The 22,937-nt window shown below is 45.0% G+C and overlaps 1 protein-coding gene across 1 annotated transcript in view; it reads right to left on the reverse strand.

Moving 5' to 3' along the window:
- Nucleotides 1–12,023, reverse strand: part of LOC146683794 (retinoic acid receptor beta-like) — a 165,191-nt gene extending 153,168 nt beyond the window's left edge. The window contains exon 1 of the mRNA XM_085447045.1: nucleotides 11,714–12,023. Within this exon, the coding sequence (XP_085303171.1) occupies nucleotides 11,714–11,903 (190 nt within the window). The 5' untranslated portion in view covers nucleotides 11,904–12,023. The remainder of the gene's footprint in view (nucleotides 1–11,713) is intronic.
- Between the last annotated feature and the right edge of the window lie 10,914 nt (nucleotides 12,024–22,937).

Below are 22,937 nucleotides of genomic sequence, written 5' to 3' on the forward strand. Positions count from 1 at the left end.
TGAATTGGCAATTTAGGGGGCATCCCTTCAAAAGAACCACAGAAAACCAGGTTAAAATGTTACTGTGTATTTCTGTGATAAGATGTTAACACAGTTGTCAGCGCTGGCTTTCAGACAATCCAATCTGTATAACTCTTTTGATTTAGTTAAATATCTGTGTGAATATAAACTTCAGTTAATTGCATTATTTTTCTTTTGTTGTTATTTCTTCTTTTTGTCTCTCTAATGGATAAACATGGACACACACACACACACACACATACATACAACTCAGGTGTTTACTTGGCCATTGGAATTCCCAGAAGGTGTATGATTTATGCAGTAGCACTAAATTTCCTTTGTGAATCCTACGGTGGAAGTGCAAGCAGACAGGGCCAACCAGATGGCTGACTCACAACAGTTTGTGTTTGAGTGTGTCCTCTGGGGATGCTGTGACAGCAATCAATTGTGTGGATCTACAAATGACACTCAACAGCAGTGGCCATTATCTTAATGTTTGTTCCTTCTGTTTTGATTTTTTAAAACAGAAGGAATTCAGATGTGTTCAGACACAAAGTATCAGCATCAGATAGGCTTACATGTAGTCTTTTTTTCTTTGTCGTGAGTCTTCAGTCTCACATTCACACACTGGTGGAGGCAAACCACAGTTGTAGCCACAGCTGTCCTGGGGCAGACTGACAGAAGCGAGGCTGCCATATCACATCATCGCCCCCTCTGACCAACACCAGTAGGTGGTAGGGTAAAGTGTCTTGCCCAAGGACACAATGACCAGGACAGAGAGAGCTGGGGGATCAAACTGGCAACCTTCCGGTTACAGATCAGCTTCCCAACCCCCTGAAACACGGTCGACCAAGTGTGTGTGAGAGTGAATGAATAGTGGAATTGTAAAGCGCTTTGGGTGCCTAGAAAAGTGCTATATAAATGCAATCCATTATTATTATTATTAGTCTGTTTCACAAACTAAAGGAAGATCAATGAAGAGACACAATTTGTTGTCTTTTTAATAACATTTTTTAAGGTAAGCGACCCATGTTGGAGGTGACGTCAGACGCTGGAGATTTGGCGGAGAAAAAAAAGGCGAATAGTAGCATAGAATTTAACAAAGTTTCTTTAAACTTCAGTATTGCCAAATAAACTAACCAACTGTCACATAACTAACAACATCTGTCCTATCATCTCTAACACCCTGGAGGACAATGAGGAGAGTTTAGACGCTCTCCAAGAATACATCGACCGGTGCTTCGAAGATTTAGTAATGAAGAAGGCCCAGAACGCTTCTTCCCCGGCCAAAGCTGAGACGCCGTCATCTAAAAGATATCGCCCGGCAGACTCCCCCGGCACAACATCGCCTGCCGGCAAAGATATCGTCGACATCCTGGAGTCAATCGATAAGCGATTGTCCAGTTTTGATGCAAGGCTGTCCCTGGTGGAGATTTTACACCGGGAATTTAAATCTCTAAAAGAATCCCTGGAGTTCAGCCAGCAGCAGGTGGAAACACTTGCTGCGGAAAACGCCACGCTACGGGACTCGGTCAAATCTCTAACCGAAAATGTGACCCAATTAAACATAGAAAATAAAAAAATAAAAGAGACCATTATAGATTTACAAGCCCGTAGCATGAGAGATAATCTGGCGTTTTCTGGTATTCCAGAGTCTGCCGGAGAGGACCCGGAAACGACCGTGAGAAGCTTCATTAAAATCCACCTGAAGCTGCCGGAGGACACGGTGAAAAACATAGGGTTCGATAGAGTGCATCGCATAGAGGCTCCGAAGACAGGAAGCGGGAGACCACGTCCTATTGTAGCCAAATTCAGCCACTTCAAGCAGAAGGAGCAGGTGAAGAGTCGCGGCAGAGAGCTGAAAGGAACGGATTTCAGCGAGAACGATCAGTTCCCCGGAGAGATCCTGGAACTACGCAGGGTCCTCTTCCCAGTCCGACGTAGTTTTATCCAGAAAGGCTCCCAGGCTGTCATCGCCGTGGACCGGCTCTACGTGGACGGACAGCTCTACCGCGACCCTGGCACCACTCCTTGGCTGTATTGACCGCACACCAGATAAGAATCCGCTACACTATTCTCTTCACTCACACTCTCTTGTATTAACTTTTGCTTAAATATGTAATTTCAGTTTGCTAATTTAGTATAACGTCACCGCTTTAATTGGAATGTTTCCGTTTTTATTTCTTTTTCCCTCTCTCTCTCTTGTCGCTCACCTTGCTCTTTGGTTTATTTGCTTCTCTTTTCTATCACTATGTCGATCACCTGTTTCCCTATCCATCCACAAGCGACACTGTCTATTTCTACATGCTTACTCTGCATGATCACGCACACACATGCGTTTAAAGGCAACACATTTACAACAGCCACACAGCGCACACAGATATAGGACACACGCACATATTTGCTCATATTAGTTATTATGCACACACATAGTAAGACCTATGGAGCTTCTTGCTGCGCATTTTCTTCTCTTTACTTACAAAAAAAAAAAAAAAAAAAATGACGTGTTTCCATTTTCCTCACCTGTCTAAGCGAGACACACAGCGTACATCATTAGCCACAAACACACAACTATGGGCATGCTAAGATTTGTCACATGGAATGTGCATGGAGCTGGCTCCAGAGAAAAAAGGTTAAAAAATACTTAACCAACTTAAAAAATTACAGGCAGACGTTGTTTTATTACAAGAGACTCACAGGCCTGTCACAGGCTTGAATGAACTTAAAACACCTGAGTTTCCTAATGTGTTCTCAGCCTGTTATAATTCTAGACAAAGTGGAGTAGCAATTTTAATACATAAAAATATTAAATTCACAGTACTCGATACAGTTATAGATCCAGAGGGCAGATTCCTAATTGTCAAACTATCTATACTTAACCAAAAGCTAGGTATTGTAAGTATATATGGTCCAAATGTTGATGACCCCTCATTCTTCCACGGTTTTTTTAGTACACTCTCCGAACACCTAGACTGCACAATTGTTCTTGGGGGAGACCTCAACCTGGGACTAAATGAAGACATGGATAGGCTCAATACAGCAGGAACTCAGCATAACTGGCAATCCACAAATATAATCAAACAGTATATGAGCGACTTTGGTCTTTGCGATGCATGGCGCTCCCTTCACCCCAACAGTAAGGAATATTCTTTCTTCTCACATGTCCATCACTCCTACTCTCGTCTGGATTATTTTCTGGTCAGCAGCTCACTGCTGAATGAAATTTCAGACACTGAGATTCACCCTATAGCTGTCAGCGATCATGCTCCTGTATCTTTAACACTAATACAGATGAATAATACTACACCAAGAAAAAACTGGAGATTTAATACATCGCTGCTCAAAGACGAAGAGTTTATCAAATACTTCAAAAAAGAATGGACTCTATATTTAGGCTTTAATGACATTCCTGGAAGATCAGCATCTGTCCTCTGGGAAGCAGGGAAAGCTGTGATGAGAGGTAAAATAATCTCTTTCTCATCACATAAGAAGAAAGAAGAAAACAAAAAAATTCAGGAACTAGAGAAAAACATCAAATCCTTAGAAAAAGCCTATGTGTCCCACCAAGATCAAGAAATATTAAACAAAATACGCAAGACAAAACTAGAATTAAATGAAATTATTAATAAAAAGACTCAATTCTTAGTACAAAGACTTCGCCTGCAAAATTATGAACACGGTAACAAATCCGGACAATTTCTTGCTAACCAGTTAAAAATCAATAAAGAACAAACAACTATATGTGCTGTTAAAGATTTATCTGGGAATACAATATATGATCCTAAAAAAATAAACAAATTTTTTAGGGATTTCTATGAAACTTTATATACACCACAAATAAACCCATCTAAAAACGAAATTGATCAATTTCTCGACAACATAACTCTTCCAAAATTATTAGACACCCAAGCAATGGCACTGGAGTCGCCACTGACACCAGGTGAACTCCAGGAAGCTCTGATAAGTATGCCCAATAGTAAGGCTCCAGGTCCAGACGGTTTTCCAACAGATTTTTACAAAGAATTCTGGACGATTCTGGCACTAATTTTCACAGAATGTTGCAGGAAATCAAAGAAAATGGTAGACTACCACCAAATATGAACTCTGCAAATATCAGTCTCTTACAAAAACCAGGCAAAGACCCTGTATTTCCTTCAAGCTATCGTCCAATGTCCCTTATTAATGTAGACCTTAAAATAATCTGCAAAGCTCTCTCAAAAAGATTAGAGAAAATAACCCCCCTCTTAATTCATCCTGACCAAACTGGTTTCATAAAAGGTAGGCACTCATCAACAAATACACGTAGATTACTTAATTTAATAGAGTACTCATGCAGTAAAAACATTGAAACCATAATATTTTCTTTAGATGCAGAAAAAGCATTTGACAGAGTTAACTGGAAATTTCTATTTGCAACTTTACATAAATTTGGTTTTGGAAACGCTTTCATAAGCTGGTTAAAAATATTATATAACTCCCCAACAGCTTGTGTCAGAACAAATGACCAAACATCGTCCACCTTCTCTCTTCTGAGGGGCACCAGGCAGGGATGCCCACTCTCCCCTTCACTGTTTGCAATTTTTATTGAGCCACTAGCAGCAGCAATTAGACAGGCTACAACAATTAAGGGCATAAAATGTAAGAATATAGAACATAAAATCAGCCTTTATGCAGATGATGTGTTACTTTTTCTCCAAAACTCACAAACCAATATCTCTGGGGTAATCGCATTGATAAATTCTTTCTCAAGTGTCTCAGATTACTCAATTAATTGGTCGAAATCAACAGTTCTTCCGATTAATTGCTCCTTCCATAATTCTTCTCCTTCCCCACTGCAATGTGGAAATATAAAATATTTAGGTATTAATGTCTCTCCTAAACTTTCAGAATTAACCAAATTAAACCACATCCCGCTTTTAAAGACAGTAGAAGGTGACCTGGCTAGATGGAAATCTTTACCCATATCACTCATGGGAAGGGTCGCCGCTATAAAAATGATGGTCTTGCCAAAAATAAACTATTTATTTTCAATGATCCCAAATAAGCCATCACAAGATTGGTTCAGATCTCTAGACTCGTATATTTCTAAATTCCTTTGGAAAGATAAACCCCCGCGTATCAGCTTAAAAACACTACAAAAGACCAAGGATAAAGGAGGATTAGATCTGCCTAACTTTAATCACTATTTTTTAGCCAACAGGCTTAAGTTCATCTCTAGATGGTTCAAACACACCCTCTTAGATGAACCTTGGATAGATGTAGAACAGGCACTATGTAATAACCTAGAAATTTCAGACCTACCATTTATCAGCTCAAACATCAAACGACATGAATGCTTTAAAAGCATCAACATCAGCTCTTCTCTGACAGCATGGTGGGAGTTTCTAAAAATGACAGAGTCTTCATTAATCCCATGCAAACATACACCTATCTGGAACAATTCGGACATATTACAAAACAATAATATGATAAACTTTCCAGACTGGAGTTGCAAAGGAATTACATACTTGGAACATATATTGGCAGGAACAGACTTTATTTCGTTTGACAGACTAGTTACACAATATAGGATCAACAAGAAACGATTTTTGGAATATCAACAAATTAAATCCATAGCAAAAAAGAAATTTAATCCCAGTGAAGCTGAATTACAAACACCACCAAGTGTGGTACAATTTTTTAGTCTAAAACCCCCCAAACTATTGTCTAAAATACAGGGAGTGCGGAATTATTAGGCAAGTTGTATTTTTGAGGTAGTTTTTAGTTTGTTTTTAGTTTTAGCTATTTTAGGGGGATATCTGTGTGTGCAGGTGACTATTACTGTGCAGAATTATTAGGCAACTTAACAAAAAACAAATATATACCCATTTCAATGATTTATTTTTACCAGTGACACCAATATAACATCTCCACATTCACAAATATACATTTCTGACATTCAAAAACAAAACAAAAACAAATCAGCGACCAATATAGCCACCTTTCTTTGCAAGGACACTCAAAAGCCTGCCATCCATGGATTCTGTCAGTGTTTTGATCTGTTCACCATCAACATTGCGTGCAGCAGCAACCACAGCCTCCCAGACACTGTTCAGAGAGGTGTACTGTTTTCCCTCCTTGTAAATCTCACATTTGATGATGGACCACAGGTTCTCAATGGGGTTCAGATCAGGTGAACAAGGAGGCCATGTCATTAGTTTTTCTTCTTTTATACCCTTTCTTGCAGCCACGCTGTGGAGCACTTGGACGCGTGTGATGGAGCATTGTCCTGCATGAAAATCATGTTTTTCTTGAAGGATGCAGACTTCTTCCTGTACCACTGCTTGAAGAAGGTGTCTTCCAGAAACTGGCAGTAGGACTGGGAGTTGAGCTTGACTCCATCCTCAACCCGAAAAGGCCCCACAAGCTCATCTTTGATGATACCAGCCCAAACCAGTACTCCACCTCCACCTTGCTGGCGTCTGAGTGGGACTGGAGCTCTCTGCCCTTTACCAATCCAGCCACGGGCCCATCCATCTGGCCCATCAAGACTCACTCTCATTTCATCAGTCCATAAAACCTTAGAAAAATCAGTCTTGAGATATTTCTTGGCCCAGTCTTGACGTTTCAGCTTGTGTGTCTTGTTCAGTGGTGGTCGTCTTTCAGCCTTTCTTACCTTGGCCATGTCTCTGAGTATTGCACACCTTGTGCTTTTGGGCACTCCAGTGATGTTGCAGCTCTGAAATATGGCCAAACTGGTGGCAAGTGGCATCTTGGCAGCTGCACGCTTGACTTTTCTCAGTTCATGGGCAGTTATTTTGCGCCTTGGTTTTTCCACACGCTTCTTGCGACCCTGTTGACTATTTTGAATGAAACGCTTGATTGTTCAATGATCACGCTTCAGAAGCTTTGCAATTTTGAGACTGCTGCATCCCTCTGCAAGATATCTCACTATTTTTGACTTTTCTGAGCCTGTCAAGTCCTTCTTTTGACCCATTTTGCCAAAGATAAGGAAGTTGCCTAATAATTATGCACACCTGATATAGGGTGTTGATGTCATTAGACCACACCCCTTCTCATTACAGAGATGCACATCACCTAATATGCTTAATTGGTAGTAGGCTTTCCAGCCTATACAGCTTGGAGTAAGACAACATGCATGAAGAGGATGATGTGGACAAAATACTCATTTGCCTAATAATTCTGCACTCCCTGTATACAGAACACTTTCTACAATAGATGAATCAATATCCCTTCCTATTGCAAAATGGGAAGCAGATTTATCGATCAGCTTAGACCCAAACCTTTGGTCTCAGATATGCTTAAAAACCTTTCAATGGATCAGAAATCCCAGTTTGCAATTAATACAATACAAAATATTACACAGAGTGCACTATACTGGTCATAGGATGTTCAAGATGGGCTATACGGCTTCCAACAACTGCTCACACTGCACAGCAAATACACCGGACAATTACATCCACGCTCTTTGGTTCTGTCCACCAGTTCAGAAATTTTGGCGTGAGATATGTGAAGACTTATCAAAGTGTCTGAAATGTAACATTCCAGCCTCCCCTTTAGTATGCTTGCTGGGCAACTTGGATGAGGTCACTGCAGAAATAAACACAGCCCACATTGTTTTTACGGTCCTATGCATTGCCAAGAAAATGGTCCTCATTAACTGGAAAAATATAAATAATCTTAATTCTAACCAATATAAAAACCATCTAATAGATCACATTAGTCTTGATACAGCCCCTGCCATCACATTTGATCAATCCCTTTGGGCTCCTTTGATCGGCTTCATCACCTAGTGGGGGTGGGGGGTCATGGTTTGGTCCCGCCTTCGCTATTGTGGTTGATATGGGGATAGGGACGGCCTTAGGGCGTCTGGGGAGTCCCTAGAGGGCCTAACCTGCGGGATGTGGCCATGACCTGGTTAGGAGCTCTGGGGGCTCTTAGATGGTGTTTTCCTTGTGGCTGCGTACAGCGGAGATGGGGGAGGGTCTGTGCAGGGTCTGTGCAGGGTCTGTGCTGGCGGACGTTGGTTACTGGCCTGGTAGCCTGGCTGCCCCTGGGAGGGTCCGGGACGGGCGTGGAGGCTAGGGGGTCTGGCTGTTATGTCGCCGGAGCAGTGGGCGGGTGGGTGCATGGGGGCTCAGCCCCAGTGCAGGGGACCTCTGGTGCATCGGCCCAACTGGAGGGTTCTCTAACTGGTGGGGAGGTTTTTATATCTTTGCAGGTGGTCTCCTCACTACAGGAGCTCACTCTGTAGGTGGGGGGAGAGATATAGGAGAGGTGGAGAATGAACTGGGCGTCTATTGTCTTGTGTAGTTTGGGAGATGATTGGATGATGGGGTGGGTGCAGTTTTCTCTGGGGTGGAGTCGGGTGGGCTGCCCCGGACTCTGTGGTGCTGGGCGGTGCTGCTGCAGCGGGCCCCGGTTCGGATGGGCCTGGGCCCCCTTGCCCTGGTGGGTTCCAGAGTGTGGGGGTGCCTACTGGGGTCAGCGGGGGAGCTGGCCCCAGGGAGGGGCCGCTTGCCCCTCCCTTTCTTCCCTCCCCATCCTCAGCTGCCTCCCTATTCCCGCTCTACCACACCCACCCACACACGCAGGGCTTGGGGTGCAGGTATGTCACCAGGGTGCAGGGGAGGCACTCCCCCTCTGTCCCCTTCTGGCCACCTGTGCCTCAATTCTATTCTGCAACCTAGACATCCACATTACTCACACTCTCACATAACACATACATATAGGGCCTTGGGGGTGGGCACGTTTTACAGCATCCAGAGGATGGTCGGTGTACTCCAACCCACCTCTGGCGCTGGTGCCCTACCCTCAATTTTAAATGCATTTAGACACTAAGGGTTTTCGGGAGGAGCCGTGCTGTTCTCTGAGAGGAAGCAGGAACCATGCTCTCCTGAGTTTTAAATGCACTTTAGAACAGCACGCAGCAACACTACATATGAGCGGGCGTAGGGAGGTTTGAGGTCTTCACTCACCCCGGTTCTGTTAGCCGTCCGGGCTGGGGGGCTGAGAGGAGGTGCTGGCCGTCAGACTGGGGTCTGGGATGCGGGGCCTCCCTGCTACTGCAGATAAGGAGGTGGTCCGCTTGCCTCCACCCCAGGGAGAAGGGTTACATCTCCTGGGTCTAGGTGCGGCTTGCCCCTCTGAGGGCGGGGATACCTGGACCTGGGATATAGAGTATGTTTGGGGAGTGCGACTGTCTGTGCAGTGTCTATTTGTGTCTGTCTACATGTTGGGTGAGTGCCGAGTATTTGGTTGTGCATATGGGGTGGGAATGCACGTCTGTGTCCGCGTGTGCCTGTTCGTCTGTGTCTATATGTCAGGTTGGGTCTTAAGTTAAGTCTGTTAAGCTGGTCACGTTCCCGGTACCGGCGTTTGGCATCTCTCACCGCACGCCGCACGCCGTATGAGGCCGCTTTGTAGGCGCTAATATCGCCAGTGGCGAGTCCCGCGTTGTAGGAGGCGGTCCTGGCGTTTACTGCAGTGCGGATCGATCTGTCCATCCACGGTTTCTGGTTTGGGAATGTGGTGACTCTCGCAGTGGGGATAATCTCCTCCGCTAGCATATTGACGAAGCATACTGCTACTTCCGTAAACTCGTTGATGTCGACTGCGCATGCTCTGAACATGTCCCAGTCGACGTCGTTGAGTGCGTCCTGTAGCGTAGCTTCTGATTGGCAGTCCACCGTTTTCCCTCCCTCGTGGTCACGTCCTCCCTCCGTATGCTTTGTTTATACTGGGGGATGAGGAAGATGGCGTTGTGGTCAGACTTCCCAAAAGCCGGGTGTGAGACAGCTTTGTAGCCCTGCTTGTATGGCGTGTAGCAGTGATCCAAAATTCGATCCCCTCTCGTTGGACACGAGACATGCTGGTAAAAGTTTTGTGCACATGGCTACAATGTTCTACATGTGTTTGTTAAATTTATGGGAAGAATTTAATTGCACAAGTGACAATGAATACCTGCACACATGAAATGAAATTGTTTGCTAGGATTATGTTTTTTCTCATGCCTGACTATTGACAGCAAAATAATTCTATACAGACATCCTGGAACCCATGGATTCAGGACTCTCTGTCTCAGGTGCAGAGAGAGGGGAACCCAGGGACACAAAACCTGGGGCTACTCAACTGACCAGGGGGAGATTTGGAGATGGGGACTGCAGCGGCTCCAGGTTGGAGACCCACAGGATTGTTGTAACCCCTTTGATTGCAAGGACCCTCAGCCTTCAGTGGATGAAGCTGCACATGGTACTTAGCTATACTGACCCTGGGGACAGCGTAAGGGGCAGGGGCAGGCTAGACACTGGCTACCCTGACTCCAGTCCCTTGGGTGCAGGGTTAAATTGGGCACTATCCACCCTCACGCTGTGAACAGGCTCAGAAGAAAGAGGGTTGAACTTTGAATGTCCTTGTTTCCTCATGTAAGTCTAGACCTGACATAGAGTGAGCAGAACTTGCAGTCAGCCTTTTACCGATGGGCCAGAGAGGTTGACCTATGACAATCTGGGAAATGGCAGCACTGAGCCTGGGGAACTGATTGGCAACTGCATCGAGGATAAGAGGCTGGACAGCAAGGTATACTTCTGTGTCCAAGATCTAATAGGGTGGATGAACGCTAAGGTGATGCATGTCTCAGGCATATTATTCTAGCATCCACCACTGAGGCCCACACTTCCTCAAACAGGAAGCAGGTTGCTGTGATGGCAAAGAGATGGACAGGGAGTCACTGGCAAACAGGGCTTGAGTGCAGGGGAACAGAGGCTGAATATTGACTGGAGAGGGGCTTCCGGGTGAACGGCAGGAGACAACAGGCAAAGTGAGATGCAGCGATGCAAAATCCAAGACAGTATCTGACGGAGGACTGAGGGTGGAAATGACTTTTAGGCAGATTGGAAAAAAGCCTACAAGCCTGGGGTTTTCAAAGACTACCCATCTGATCCTCCATCTGCTGTTCGATGCGCTCCAACTGCTCCTCCAAGAAGTCTGGGAGTCTGTGTGTGGTCGTGTCATTCTGTCATATTTCAGGAAGAGCTAGGACCTCAATGCAGGCTCATAGGCAGACTTCAAACCTAAAACAGCCTTTTATCCAATAATAATCCACGAAAGAAAGCAATAATTCTAGGGAAGACGTGTAACTAAGCAATACTAAACAAGGACCACCAAACAGAAACTATAATAACAGGGACCATAGAAACAGAATGACGTGACAAAGGCTATGGGAGACACAGCAGGTAATTAGGGAGAATAGACACTCCTGGAACACAGCTGTATGAGACCGGGGAGAGTAAAACTAAACACACACGGGGCAAGCATTACCAATAAATCCACTGCTTTATCATTCAGCAACAGTGTGGATTTCACAACTCTTTTGCACCTAGACCTCTCAATCTAAACGTGTCTTAAGTGTATCAATCCACAGCCAAAAGCTGTTTTAAAAATTGAAGCATATTTTATTAACATATGTAAGTAACAAAATTCTCCATATTAGGTCACCATGATCCATCAATCATAGAATTTTATATACTAATGATTCTACCAGCCAAGTGACACAAGTTAAGGTAGGTACTTGTGCTATATGGTTCAAGGCAGGAATGACAGGAAGAACCAAACAAGCTGTGTAATCTTATTTCATACTAGCTGGTTACTCGTTTCACATAGAAAACATTTAAATCCTTATAACATGTATAAGTGGCGAATCAGGAGAACTCACCAACAGGCAATGGTGTGCTGCCACTGCTGGATAGGTGCTGAATCTGAAGTCTCTGAGTTAATTGTGGTGGCACCTGAGGCAGGGGGCTGATGACTGATGGGATAAGAAAAGAGTAGATCCCAGGTGTGTAGTGCTTCATCTGGGTCAGTGGGGAACTGCTGCGAGCCGGGGCACGGCTGGCCGTCTTCATCACAGTGATGATCAAATGACGTGCTGAGCACTGAATGGTCAGAGGTTTGGAGAAAATGGGAGACCATCGTATGAGCCCCTGGTTGCAGTTAATGTAACTGGAGCAGGTGTGGTACCACCTCTGCACTCCGAAGATGCATGGTGGTGGAGTTTAGTGTCATCCAGGTTGACTCAGAGACTAACCCTGTAACACAGACACATATGAACAAGGTGTGGAGCGGTCCAGTCTGCATTTCTCTGTTAATCATTTCCTGTGTCCTTGCTGAATGTTTCCTATAGGTATAAATGAATCAAGATCTTACTGCTTACATAGTTATCTTGAGGGGTTTTAGTCTTTAATTCTGGTTAGTTTTCTATTCTTTGTTTTTGTTATCTTGAGAATTGCTTTTGGTTTGTGTTTACTTCTCTGTGTTTCAGTTTAGCATAGTGTTTCCCCAGTGTTTCTTGTTAAGTCTTCGTCTCTGTCCCATGTTTGTTACTTCCTGTTTTATTTTGACACTCCTTTCTCACTTGTACTTTGTTTTAAATTATATTGTCTTGTTGTCTTGTTTCCTAGATTCTACTCACCTGAGTCTCATTTACCCCAGCTGTTTACATCCCCTAAGTGCCCTCTTATGTGTATTTAGTGGTGTCTTTCCCTCAGTCCTTGTCACAATGTTTGTTTTCACTTCTTGTGCCTTCCCTGCCTGAATTTCTGCATTTTTATGGGCTATGTTATATGGATTATTAATTTTTCCATCAGTTTAAAAAAAGTGAGTTTTCAGTAGTGAGGGGCAAAGCAAGGTTTTGTGAAACGCTGAAATATTCACCCCATCGGGGTGATTGTGGCTCAAGAGTTGGGAGTTCGCCTTGTAATCAGAAGGTTGCCGGTTCGAGCCCCGGCTTGGACAGTCTCTGTTGTTGTGTCCTTGGGCGAGACACTTCACCCATTGGTGGTGGTCAGAGGGCCCGGTGGTGCCAGTGTCCGGCAGCCTCGCCTCTGTCAGGGCAGCTGTGGCTACAATGTAGCTGCCATCACCAGTGTGTGAATGACTGGATGTGTAAAGCGCTTTGGGGTTAGGGACTAGTAAAAGCGCTATACAGATACAGGCCATTTACCATTTTACCCATCTCCACAAAGACACCAGTTAGCTAATTTTGTTATTCCCTCATTTTGACAATACTAATCTGAAACAACGTCAGAGACACGACCTGCATAATTCCAAACAGAGGTATACATTTTCTTATAAAGGCATAAAGCTTAAACCGTACACCTTTTTTTGTGGTAATATTACACACATTTGGAAATTCAGGTTGGGGGTTTGACTCCCAACCAGGGCGTATGTATCCAGTAAGGGTCCCTAGGCTTGACTACAAGAACTCAACACATGGATCCTGGAATGCCTTGGAGAACTGTAGAAGATCAACAGGGCCCAAAGACCCTTCATCAGGAACTCACTGGGGATGTGGTGAACAACACTAGAGGCAAACGTCAAGGCAATAGCACAAGTCACCATCAAGTATATAAGTGGGCAAGAGATGATGATGTTGCATATAGTTAGGGATGGATCAGGTGACCCTGAATCCTTCCTTAGTTATGCAGTGTAGGCTGCTGGCTCTCTTCCACAGCATGTCCTGTCTTCCTTCTCGCACCCCAAACGGTTGCAGCAGATGGCCCCGCCCCTCCCTGGGCCTGGTTATGCCGGAGGTTTCTTCCTGTTAAAAGGGAGTTTAGGGACTTCCGGTAATGGTGTTTACTGAGTAGACGTGTTTTAGGTCTGCTCCGCTACACGGTTCAGGATTTACCTTACCATTGTCGACTACCCAAGATCCAAATAATGTCAAAGTCAAAAGGCAAACAAGACCGAGACCGAGAAACTTTGATACCTACGGCACCTGTAACTGCAGCCGAGATTAGCTTAATGCTCGAGGAGCATAGAGCTGCATTGCTAGTGAACTTTAAGTCATCCTTTGAGGACTTGTCCTCTAAGTTAGACAATGTGCAGTCTGCAGTGCAGGACCACGGTCAACGCATTAACTCTTTCGAGTCAACATCGAATTTGACCAACGTCCGGATCAATTAGAGTCGGAATGCTTTACGCTTCGCAAAAACAACAACTGGCTAAAATCCAAGGTGGCAGACTTGGAAGGTCGCAGGAGAAGGCAGAATATACGACTTGTGGGATTACCTGAGGACATTGAAGGTCCACGCCGCACAGCTTTCTTCTCTTAGCTCCTGTTTTCGGAGCGCAGGTGCTTCCCTCACCGCCCGGGCTGGACAGGGCGCACAGGAGTCCAGTTCCGAAATCGGCGAAACCATGGCCGGTTATTTTGCAATTTCACCGGTACCAAATAAAAGACCTGGTAATCCGTGAAGCTCGTAGCCGAGCTTGCGGCGAGCTCAGCTACAATGGCCATAGGATCCGGCTATATGAAGATTACAGCCCCAAGGTGGTGAAAAACTGAGCTGAGTTTAAAGACGCACTTTGATGTCTGAACTTTATAAGCGGGGATTTAAACCTGCGCTCCTCTTCCCGGCTAAACTGTCCCACTCTCACCTTTACTTTTCACTTTAGTAATGACGCCTCTCTCTGTGACTTTCAGAACTGTCATGGTCCGTGGACTCAGTGATTTTGTGTTTGGTGTATTTATTGTTGTTATTATTATTATCATTATTATTTGTGGACTGTTTTGGGATGGTTTGTGTTTTGGTGTTTTTGGATACTGGGTTTCTGGGTTGGTGCTCCCTCTGTTGGTTCCCCTGTCTCGTCAGGTTAATCAGGTCCAGCTGTGTCTCCCACCTGTGTGTGATTTCCCAGTGTCCCTCAGTGTATTTATAGTGTGTGTCTGCCTGTGTTCCTCGTCGCGTCGTCTGTGTTCATTCACTGTGTTCCTCCGCATCTCTCTGCCCAGCCTTCCTCATCTGCCATCTCTGTACATCTCCCGCTGTCCTTATGTTTCAGGTTTGTTTGTTAGTTTTTCCTAGTTTAGGTTTATGTTCAATTCTGCCCTCACCTTTGTTATTTTCACTGTAAATAAATCTCCACTCGGATCTCCACTGCTGTCTGCGTCTTGGGTCCTCATTCTTTCCACCACACGACTGCTGCCCCAGCCGTGACAAGAACCCCTCCTCTGTTTCAAGGGGTTATTTGTGGTGGAACATAGGGTTACTCTATATGCAGATGACTTATGAAAATACTTCTAAATTTTGGCTCTTTCTCTGGGTACAAGATTAATATACAAAAAAGTGAATGTTTTCCTATAAACCCAGCTGCACAAGAGCTTAGACAAACCGATTTTGATTTCCACTTAGCTTCTTCAGGCTTTAAATATCTAGGAGTGCATATTGCCAGTTCATTTAAAGCTTTGCGAACTGCAAATTTTAACCCTTTACTCACCTATGTAAGGTTGGCTTTTCAAAGGTGGGCAAACCTTCCTGTATCACTTCTTGGCAGGATAAATATTATAAAAATGAATATTCTACCCAAATTTCTCTATCTTTTTCAGTGTGTCCAACTGTTTTTACCTAAATCCTTCTTCAAATTTGTGAATCAAATGATTTCATCATTTATATAGGCAAATAAGACCCCCGGCATAAGACCCCCGGAGGGTAAGTGACGGAAGGAGAGGTAAGTGACGGAAGTGATGTTGTAGGTGACGTCAGACGCCGGAGATTTTGGCGGAGAAAAAGCAAATGGTAGCATAGAGTTTAACAAAGGTTTTCCAAGCTTCAGTATTACCAAATATACTAATCAATTGTCATATAACTAACAACATCTGTTTTATCATCTCTAACACCCTGGAGGACAACGGGGAGAGTTTAGACGCTCTCCAAGATTACATCGACCGCTGTTTTCAAGATTTAGTAATGCATAAGGCCCAGAGTGCATCTTCCCCGGCCAAAATCGAGACGCCGTCATCGAAGAGAAGTCGCCAGGCAGACTCCCCCGGTACAACATCGCCTGCCGGCAAAGACATCGCAGAAATCCTGGAGTCCATCGACAAGCGATTGTCCAGTTTCGATGCGAGGCTGTCCCTGGTGGAGATCTTACACCGGGAATTTAAATCTCTGAGAGAATCCCTGGAATTCAGCCAGCGGCAGGTGGAAACGCTTGCCGCTGAAAATGCCACGCTACGGGAGTCGGTTAAATCTCTCACCGATAACGTGACCCAGCTAAACATTGAAAATAAAAAAATAAAAGAGTCCGTTATCGATTTACAAGCCCGTAGCATGAGAGATAATCTTGTGTTTTCTGGTATTCCAGAAACTGCCGGAGAGGACGCAGAGGCAACGGTGAAAAGCTTCATTAAAATCCACCTGAAGCTGCCGGAGGACACCGTAAAGAACATCGACTTCGATAGAGTACATCGCTTGGGGGGCGTGAGGTCGCGGACCGGGAGACCACGGCCTATTGTGGCCAAATTCAGCCAATTCAAACAAAAGGAACAGGTGAAGAGTCGCGGCAGAGAGCTGAAAGGAACGGACTTCAGCGTGAACGACCAGTTCCCCAAAGAGATCCTGGAACGACGCAAGGTCCTGTTCCCAGTTCGACGTAGCTTTATCCAGAAAGGCTCCCGTGCTGTCATCGCTGTGGACCGGCTCTACGTGGACGGACAGCTGTACCGCGACCCCGGCACCACACCGTGGTTATACTGACTGCACTCCAGATAAGAACCCGCTACACTCTTTTCTTATTCATTCACACTTTCTCCTTTAAAATGTGTTTAACCTAGTAATATCAGTAGGATGTCATAGCAGATATAATACCGTCACCCTCCGTCATTGCTTTAATTGGAATGTTTCCGTTTCGTTTCCTTTTTTTTGTTGTCGCTCACAGTTCATGTGGTTTCTTTCTTTCTCTTGTCTTTCACTGCTGTGATCACCTACTTCCCCACTCACCTACAAACAACACCCTCTATTTCTCCATATTTTCACAACACGATCACGCAAACACATCAGCTCAACGGCAGCACATTCACAACAGCCTCACAGCACGCACAGACTTGCAGGACACATAAGCAAGCCACGCTTGTTCATATTAGTGAATATTCACACACATAGTCAGACTTATGGAGTCTCTCACCACACTTCTTTTTCTCTTTCTATTTACAAACAAGGGATGTTTCCATATTCTCTCCACCTGTCTAAACGAAACACCCAGCATACATCATTAAACATACACGCACAATTAAGGGCATGCTGAGGTTTGTCACATGGAATGTAAATGGAGCTGGCACCAGAGGAAAGAGGTTAAAAATATTTAACCAGCTTAAAAAACTACAGGCAGATGTTGTTTTATTACAAGAAACTCACAAACCTGTCACAGGTTTAAACGAACTTAAAACACCTGAGTTTCCTAACGCGTTTGCAGCCGGTTATAATTCTAGACAACGGGGAGTAGCAATTTTAATACATAAAAATGTTAATTTTACAGTACTCGATACAGTTATAGATCCAGAGGGTAGATTTCTAATTATTAAACTATCAATATTGAACAAAAAACTATGTATTGTTAGTATATATGGTCCAAATGTTGATGAACCCTCATTCTTCCACGGTTTTTTTAGTGCACTCTCTGAACACCTTGATTGCACACTCATTCTTGGCGGTGACCTCAACCTTGGACTAAATGAAGAAATGGATAGGCTCAACACAACAGGAACTCAGCGTAATTGGCAGTCCACAAATATAATCAAACAGTATATGAACGACTTTGGTCTTTGCGATGCATGGCGCTCTCTTCACCCCACCAGTAAGGAATATACTTTTTTCTCGCATGTTCATCACTCTTACTCTCGTCTGGATTATTTTTTGGTCAGCAGCTCACTGCTGTGTGACATTTCAGACACTGAGATTCATCCTATAGCTGTCAGCGATCATGCTCCTGTATCTTTAACACTAATGCACAAGAATAATACTACGCCAAGTAAAAACTGGAGATTTAATATATCACTACTTAAAGATGAAGACTTTATTAAATACTTTAAAAAGGAATGGACTTCATATTTAGACTTTAATGACACTCCCGGAATATCTGCTTCTGTTCTATGGGAAGCAGGGAAAGCTGTGATGAGAGGTAAAATAATTTCTTTCTCATCACACAAAAAGAAAGAAGAAAACAAAAATATTCAGGAATTAGAAAAAAACATCAAATCACTAGAAGAAGCCTACGCGTGCGACCAAGATCAGGAAACATTGAACAAAATATGCAAAACAAAACTAGAATTAAATGAAATTATTAATAAAAAAACACAATTCCTTATACAAAGACTTCGCTTGCAGAATTTTGAACACAGTAACAAATCAGGTCGATTTCTAGCTAACCAGCTAAAAATAAATAAAGAAAAAACAACTATATGTGCTGCTAAAGATTTATCGGGGAACACAATATATGATCCTGGAAGAATAAACAACATTTTTAGGGATTTCTATGAAACTTTATACTCACCACAAATAAACCCATCTAAAAATGAAATTGATCTGTTTCTTGACAACGTAACTCTTCCAAAATTACTAGACAGTCAAGCAATGGAATTGGATTCGCCACTGACGCCAAGTGAACTCCAGGAAGCCCTGATAAGTATGCCCAATAATAAGGCTCCAGGTCCAGACGGCTTCCCTGCAGAATTCTACAAAGAATTCTGGACAATTTTGGCACCAGTATTCCACAGCATGTTGCAGGAAATCGAGGAAAATGGCAGACTACCACCAAATATGAATTCTGCCAACATTAGTCTCCTGCTAAAACCAGGCAAAGACCCTTTATTTCCCTCAAGCTATCGTCCAATTTCTCTTTTAAATGTAGACCTTAAAATAATCTGCAAAGCTCTCTCAAAGAGATTAGAGAAAATGACCCCCCTCTTAATTCATCCTGACCAAACTGGTTTCATAAAGGGTCGGCACTCCTCAACAAACACTCGTAGATTACTTAATTTAATAGACTACTCATACGATAAAAACATCGAAGCCATAATATTATCTCTAGATGCAGAAAAAGCATTTGACAGAGTTAATTGGAAATTTTTATTCGCAACTTTACACAAATTTGGTTTTGGAAACTCTTTCATAAACTGGATAAGAATATTATACAATTCCCCAACGGCTCGTATCAGAACAAATGACCAGACATCCTCCAGCTTCTATCTCCTGAGGGGCACCAGACAGGGATGCCCACTCTCCCCCTCACTTTTTGCAATTTTTATCGAACCTCTAGCAGCAGCATTTAGACAGGCTACAACAATTAAGGGCATAAAATGTAAGAACATAGAACATAAAATCAGTCTCTATGCGGATGATGTGTTGCTTTTTCTGCAAAACACACAAACCAACCTCTCTGAGGTAATTACTTTAATAAACTGGTTTTCAAGAGTTTCAGATTATTCAATTAACTGGCCAAAATCTACAGTTCTCCCCATTAACTGCTCCTTCCATAATTCTTCCTCTGCCCCACTGCAATCCGGAAATATTAAATATTTAGGTATTAATGTCTCTCCTAAGCTTTCAGACTTAACTAAACTAAACCACATCCCACTTCTAAAGAAAGTAGAAGGCGATCTGACTAGATGGAAATCTTTACCCATATCACTCATGGGAAGGGTCGCCACTATAAAAATGATGATCTTGCCAAAAATAAATTACTTATTTTTGATGATCCCTAACAAACCATCACAAGATTGGTTCAGATCTCTGGATTCATATATTTCCAAATTCCTTTGGAAAGATAAACCCCCGCGTATTAGCTTAAAAACGCTACAAAGAACCAAGGATAGAGGAGGATTAGATCTGCCTAATTTTCACCAATACTTCTTAGCCAACAGGCTTCAGTTCATCTCAGAATGGTTAAAACATACCTTCTTAGTTGAGCCCTGGCTAGATGTTGAACAGGCACTATGCAAGGATCTAGAGATTTCAGACCTACCATTTATTAGCTCAAACATCAAAAGACATGAATGCTTTAAAAGTATCAACATCAGCTTTTCTCTAACAGCATGGTGGGAGTTTCTAAAAATAACGGAGTCTTCATTAATCCCATGCAAACGTACACCTATCTGGAATAACCCTGACATATTACAAAACAATAATATGATTAATTTCCCAGAATGGAGTTGTAAAGGAATTAAATACTTAGAACATATATTAGAGGGAACAGAATTTATTCCATTTGACAGACTAGTTGAACAATATGGGATCAACAAGACAAGGTTTTTAGAATATCAACAAATTAAATCCATAGTAAAAAAGAAATTTAACCTCAGTCAAGTTGAATTACAAACACCACTAAGTGCGGCACATTTTCTTACTCTTAAATCCCCCAAATTATTATCTAAAATATACAGAACACTTTCTAAATTAGATGAATCAATATCCCTTCCTACTGCAAAGTGGGAAGCAGATTTATCAGTCAACCTAGACCAAAACTTCTGGTCTCAGATTTGCTTAAAAACTTTTAAATTAATTAAAAATCCCAGTCTGCAATTAATACAATACAAAATACTTCATAGAGTGCACTATACAGGTCATCGGATGTTTAAGATGGGCTTTACATCTTCCAACAACTGCTCACACTGTCAAGGCAATACACCAGACAATTACATCCACGCTCTTTGGTTCTGTCCACCAGTGCAAAAGTTTTGGCGCGAGATATGTGAAGACTTATCAAAATGTCTGAAATGTAACATTCCAACCTCCCCCTTAGTGTGTTTGTTGGGCAGCTTAGATAATGTCACTTCAGAAAAGAATATAGCCCATATGATCTTCACTGCCCTATGCATAGCCAAGAAAACAGTCCTCATGAACTGGAAAAATAAAAATAATCTTAATTCTAACCAATATAGAAATTATCTATTAGATTACATTAGTCTTGACACAGCCTCTGCCACCACATCAGATCAATTGCTCTGGGCCCCTTTTATCAGCTCCATCACCTAGTGGGGGTGGGGGGTCATAGTTTGGTCCCGCCTTCACTGTTGTGATTGGTGAGGGGGTAGGGACAGGCTTAGGGCGTCGGGGGGTTCCCCGGAGGCATCTTCCTTGGGGGGCTCAACCCGGGGTAGCGGTCACGTCCGGTTGAGGGCTCTGTTGGCTCTCAGGTGACTGTTTCCTCGCGGCTGCGTGCAGCGGGGCTAGGGGAGGGTCTGTGCTGACGGACGTGGGTTACTGACCTGGCAACCTGGCTGCCCCTGGGTGGGTCCGGGATGGGCGTGAGGTTCTGGGGGTGCTCCGTCTCTGGGCGGGGGCCCGGGCCGGGCCTCGGGGGCTCGGGTCCTGGTTGGTGTGTTGCCGGGGTTGTGGGCGGGTGGGTGCATGGGGGCCCGGCCCTGGAGCAGGGTGCCGCCGGTGCATCGAGCCGCCTGGGGGGCTCTTCAACTGGTGGGGGGGATGGTCACATCTGGCAGGAGCTTTCTTCTCTCAGGAACTCTCTGCAGGAGGGGGAGATACAGGAGAGGTGGAGGAAGATCTCAGCCTGGGCGTTTACCGTCTTATGTAGTCTGGAAGATGTGTGGTTGGTGGGGTGGGTGCAGTTTTCTCTGTGGTGGGGTTGGGTGGACTGTCCAGGGCTCTGTGGAGCCGGGGGGCGCTACTGCACTGGGCCCCGGTCTGATGGGCCTGGGCCCCCCTTCCCTGGCGGGTCGCGGAGGGTGGGAGTGCCTACTGGGGTCAGCGGGGGAGCTGGCCCCAGGGAGGGGTTACCTGCCCCTCCCTTCCTTCCCTCCCCATCTCCAGCTGCCTCCCTCTTCCCGCTCCTCCACAACCACCCACACATGCAGGGCCTTGGAGTGGGGGTATGTCACCAGGGTGCAGAGGAGGCTACCCCCCCCCCCCCCTGTCCCCTTCTGGCTGCCTCTGCCTCAATTTTATCCCACAACTTAGACATTCACATTATTCACACTCTCATTACACATACATATAGGATCTTGGGGGTGGGCACAATCACGGAGTCCAAATCACCATCAGGGTGTATACCTCACCCCTGACGTCGTTGCCCACCTCTCAATTTTAAATACACTTAGTCATTGAGGGCTAGCAGGAGGGACCATGCGCTTACCTGCTGCTCCTTGGCAGGTAGCTCCATGCCCTCCTGGGTTTTAATTGCACCTTAGAACACATATGCATCAACACTACAATGAGCGGGTGGAGGGAGGTTTGGAGTCTTCTCCCACCCCCATTCTCTGCGGCCTGCTGGAGCGGGGGGGCTAGTAGGAGGAGTTGGCCGTCCGACTGCGGTCTGGGGTGTGGGGCCTCCCTGCTGCTGCGGAGTCGGGGTGGTCTGCCTCTCCCCACCGCAGGGAAAAGGGTAACACCACCTGGGTCTGGGTGCAATTCCCCCCTCCAGGGGCAAGGGTACCTAGACCCGGTTTGTAGAGTACGCTTGGGGAGTGTGATTGTGTGTACAGCGTCTCTTTATGTCTGTCTCCACGTTGGTTGAGTGTGGAGTGAGTGCATATGAGAGCATGAGGGTGGGAATGGATGTTTGTGTCTGTGTGTGCCTGTATGTCTGTGTCTATATGTCAGGTTGGGTATCAGACGCCACCTCTCTGGGGACACCTCAGGCCCTCCAAGGTTTGGAGGCCTATCTCCACCCACCACCACTTCCCCTGCCGGTGGCGGACTCCCTCAGGTGTCGGTGTGTTGGTGGTTCTTTGTGCCTGGGGGTGGGCGTCCGGGTACACACCGGCTCACTCCTTGGCGGCCGCTTGTCGGGGCCTGGGGCCTGGGGCTCGCTCGGGCCCCTTTGGAGGTGGGGTGCCCCCGGCCTCTCGGCCTAGGGCTCGGTCACTCAGGCGCAGCTGGGGGCCGGCGGAGCTCACGGGCGCGTCACTGCAACCCCCCCTGGCTTCTGCTCCGCGGCTGCTGAGTGAGCCCTCATCTGGGACTCTCCTCAGCTCTTACTGGAACAGTGGCGCGGCTGCCCCTCTGTTGGTCTTCCATGGTCTCTTGTGTTCTGGGGGCCTCTGGATGTCTGGAGTTTTGATCTCCTCCATACCCGCTTCACACCCTGGAGGATGGGGCTGTGGCCCCCCCACACTCCCTAGCAGATCATTACATGGAGAAACC

This window comes from Copadichromis virginalis, linkage group LG22, assembly GCF_057382275.1.
Source record: "Copadichromis virginalis isolate Kocher_CV1m ecotype Utaka linkage group LG22, C_Virginalis_male_GT1.1, whole genome shotgun sequence".
Lineage (NCBI taxonomy): Eukaryota > Metazoa > Chordata > Actinopteri > Cichliformes > Cichlidae > Copadichromis > Copadichromis virginalis.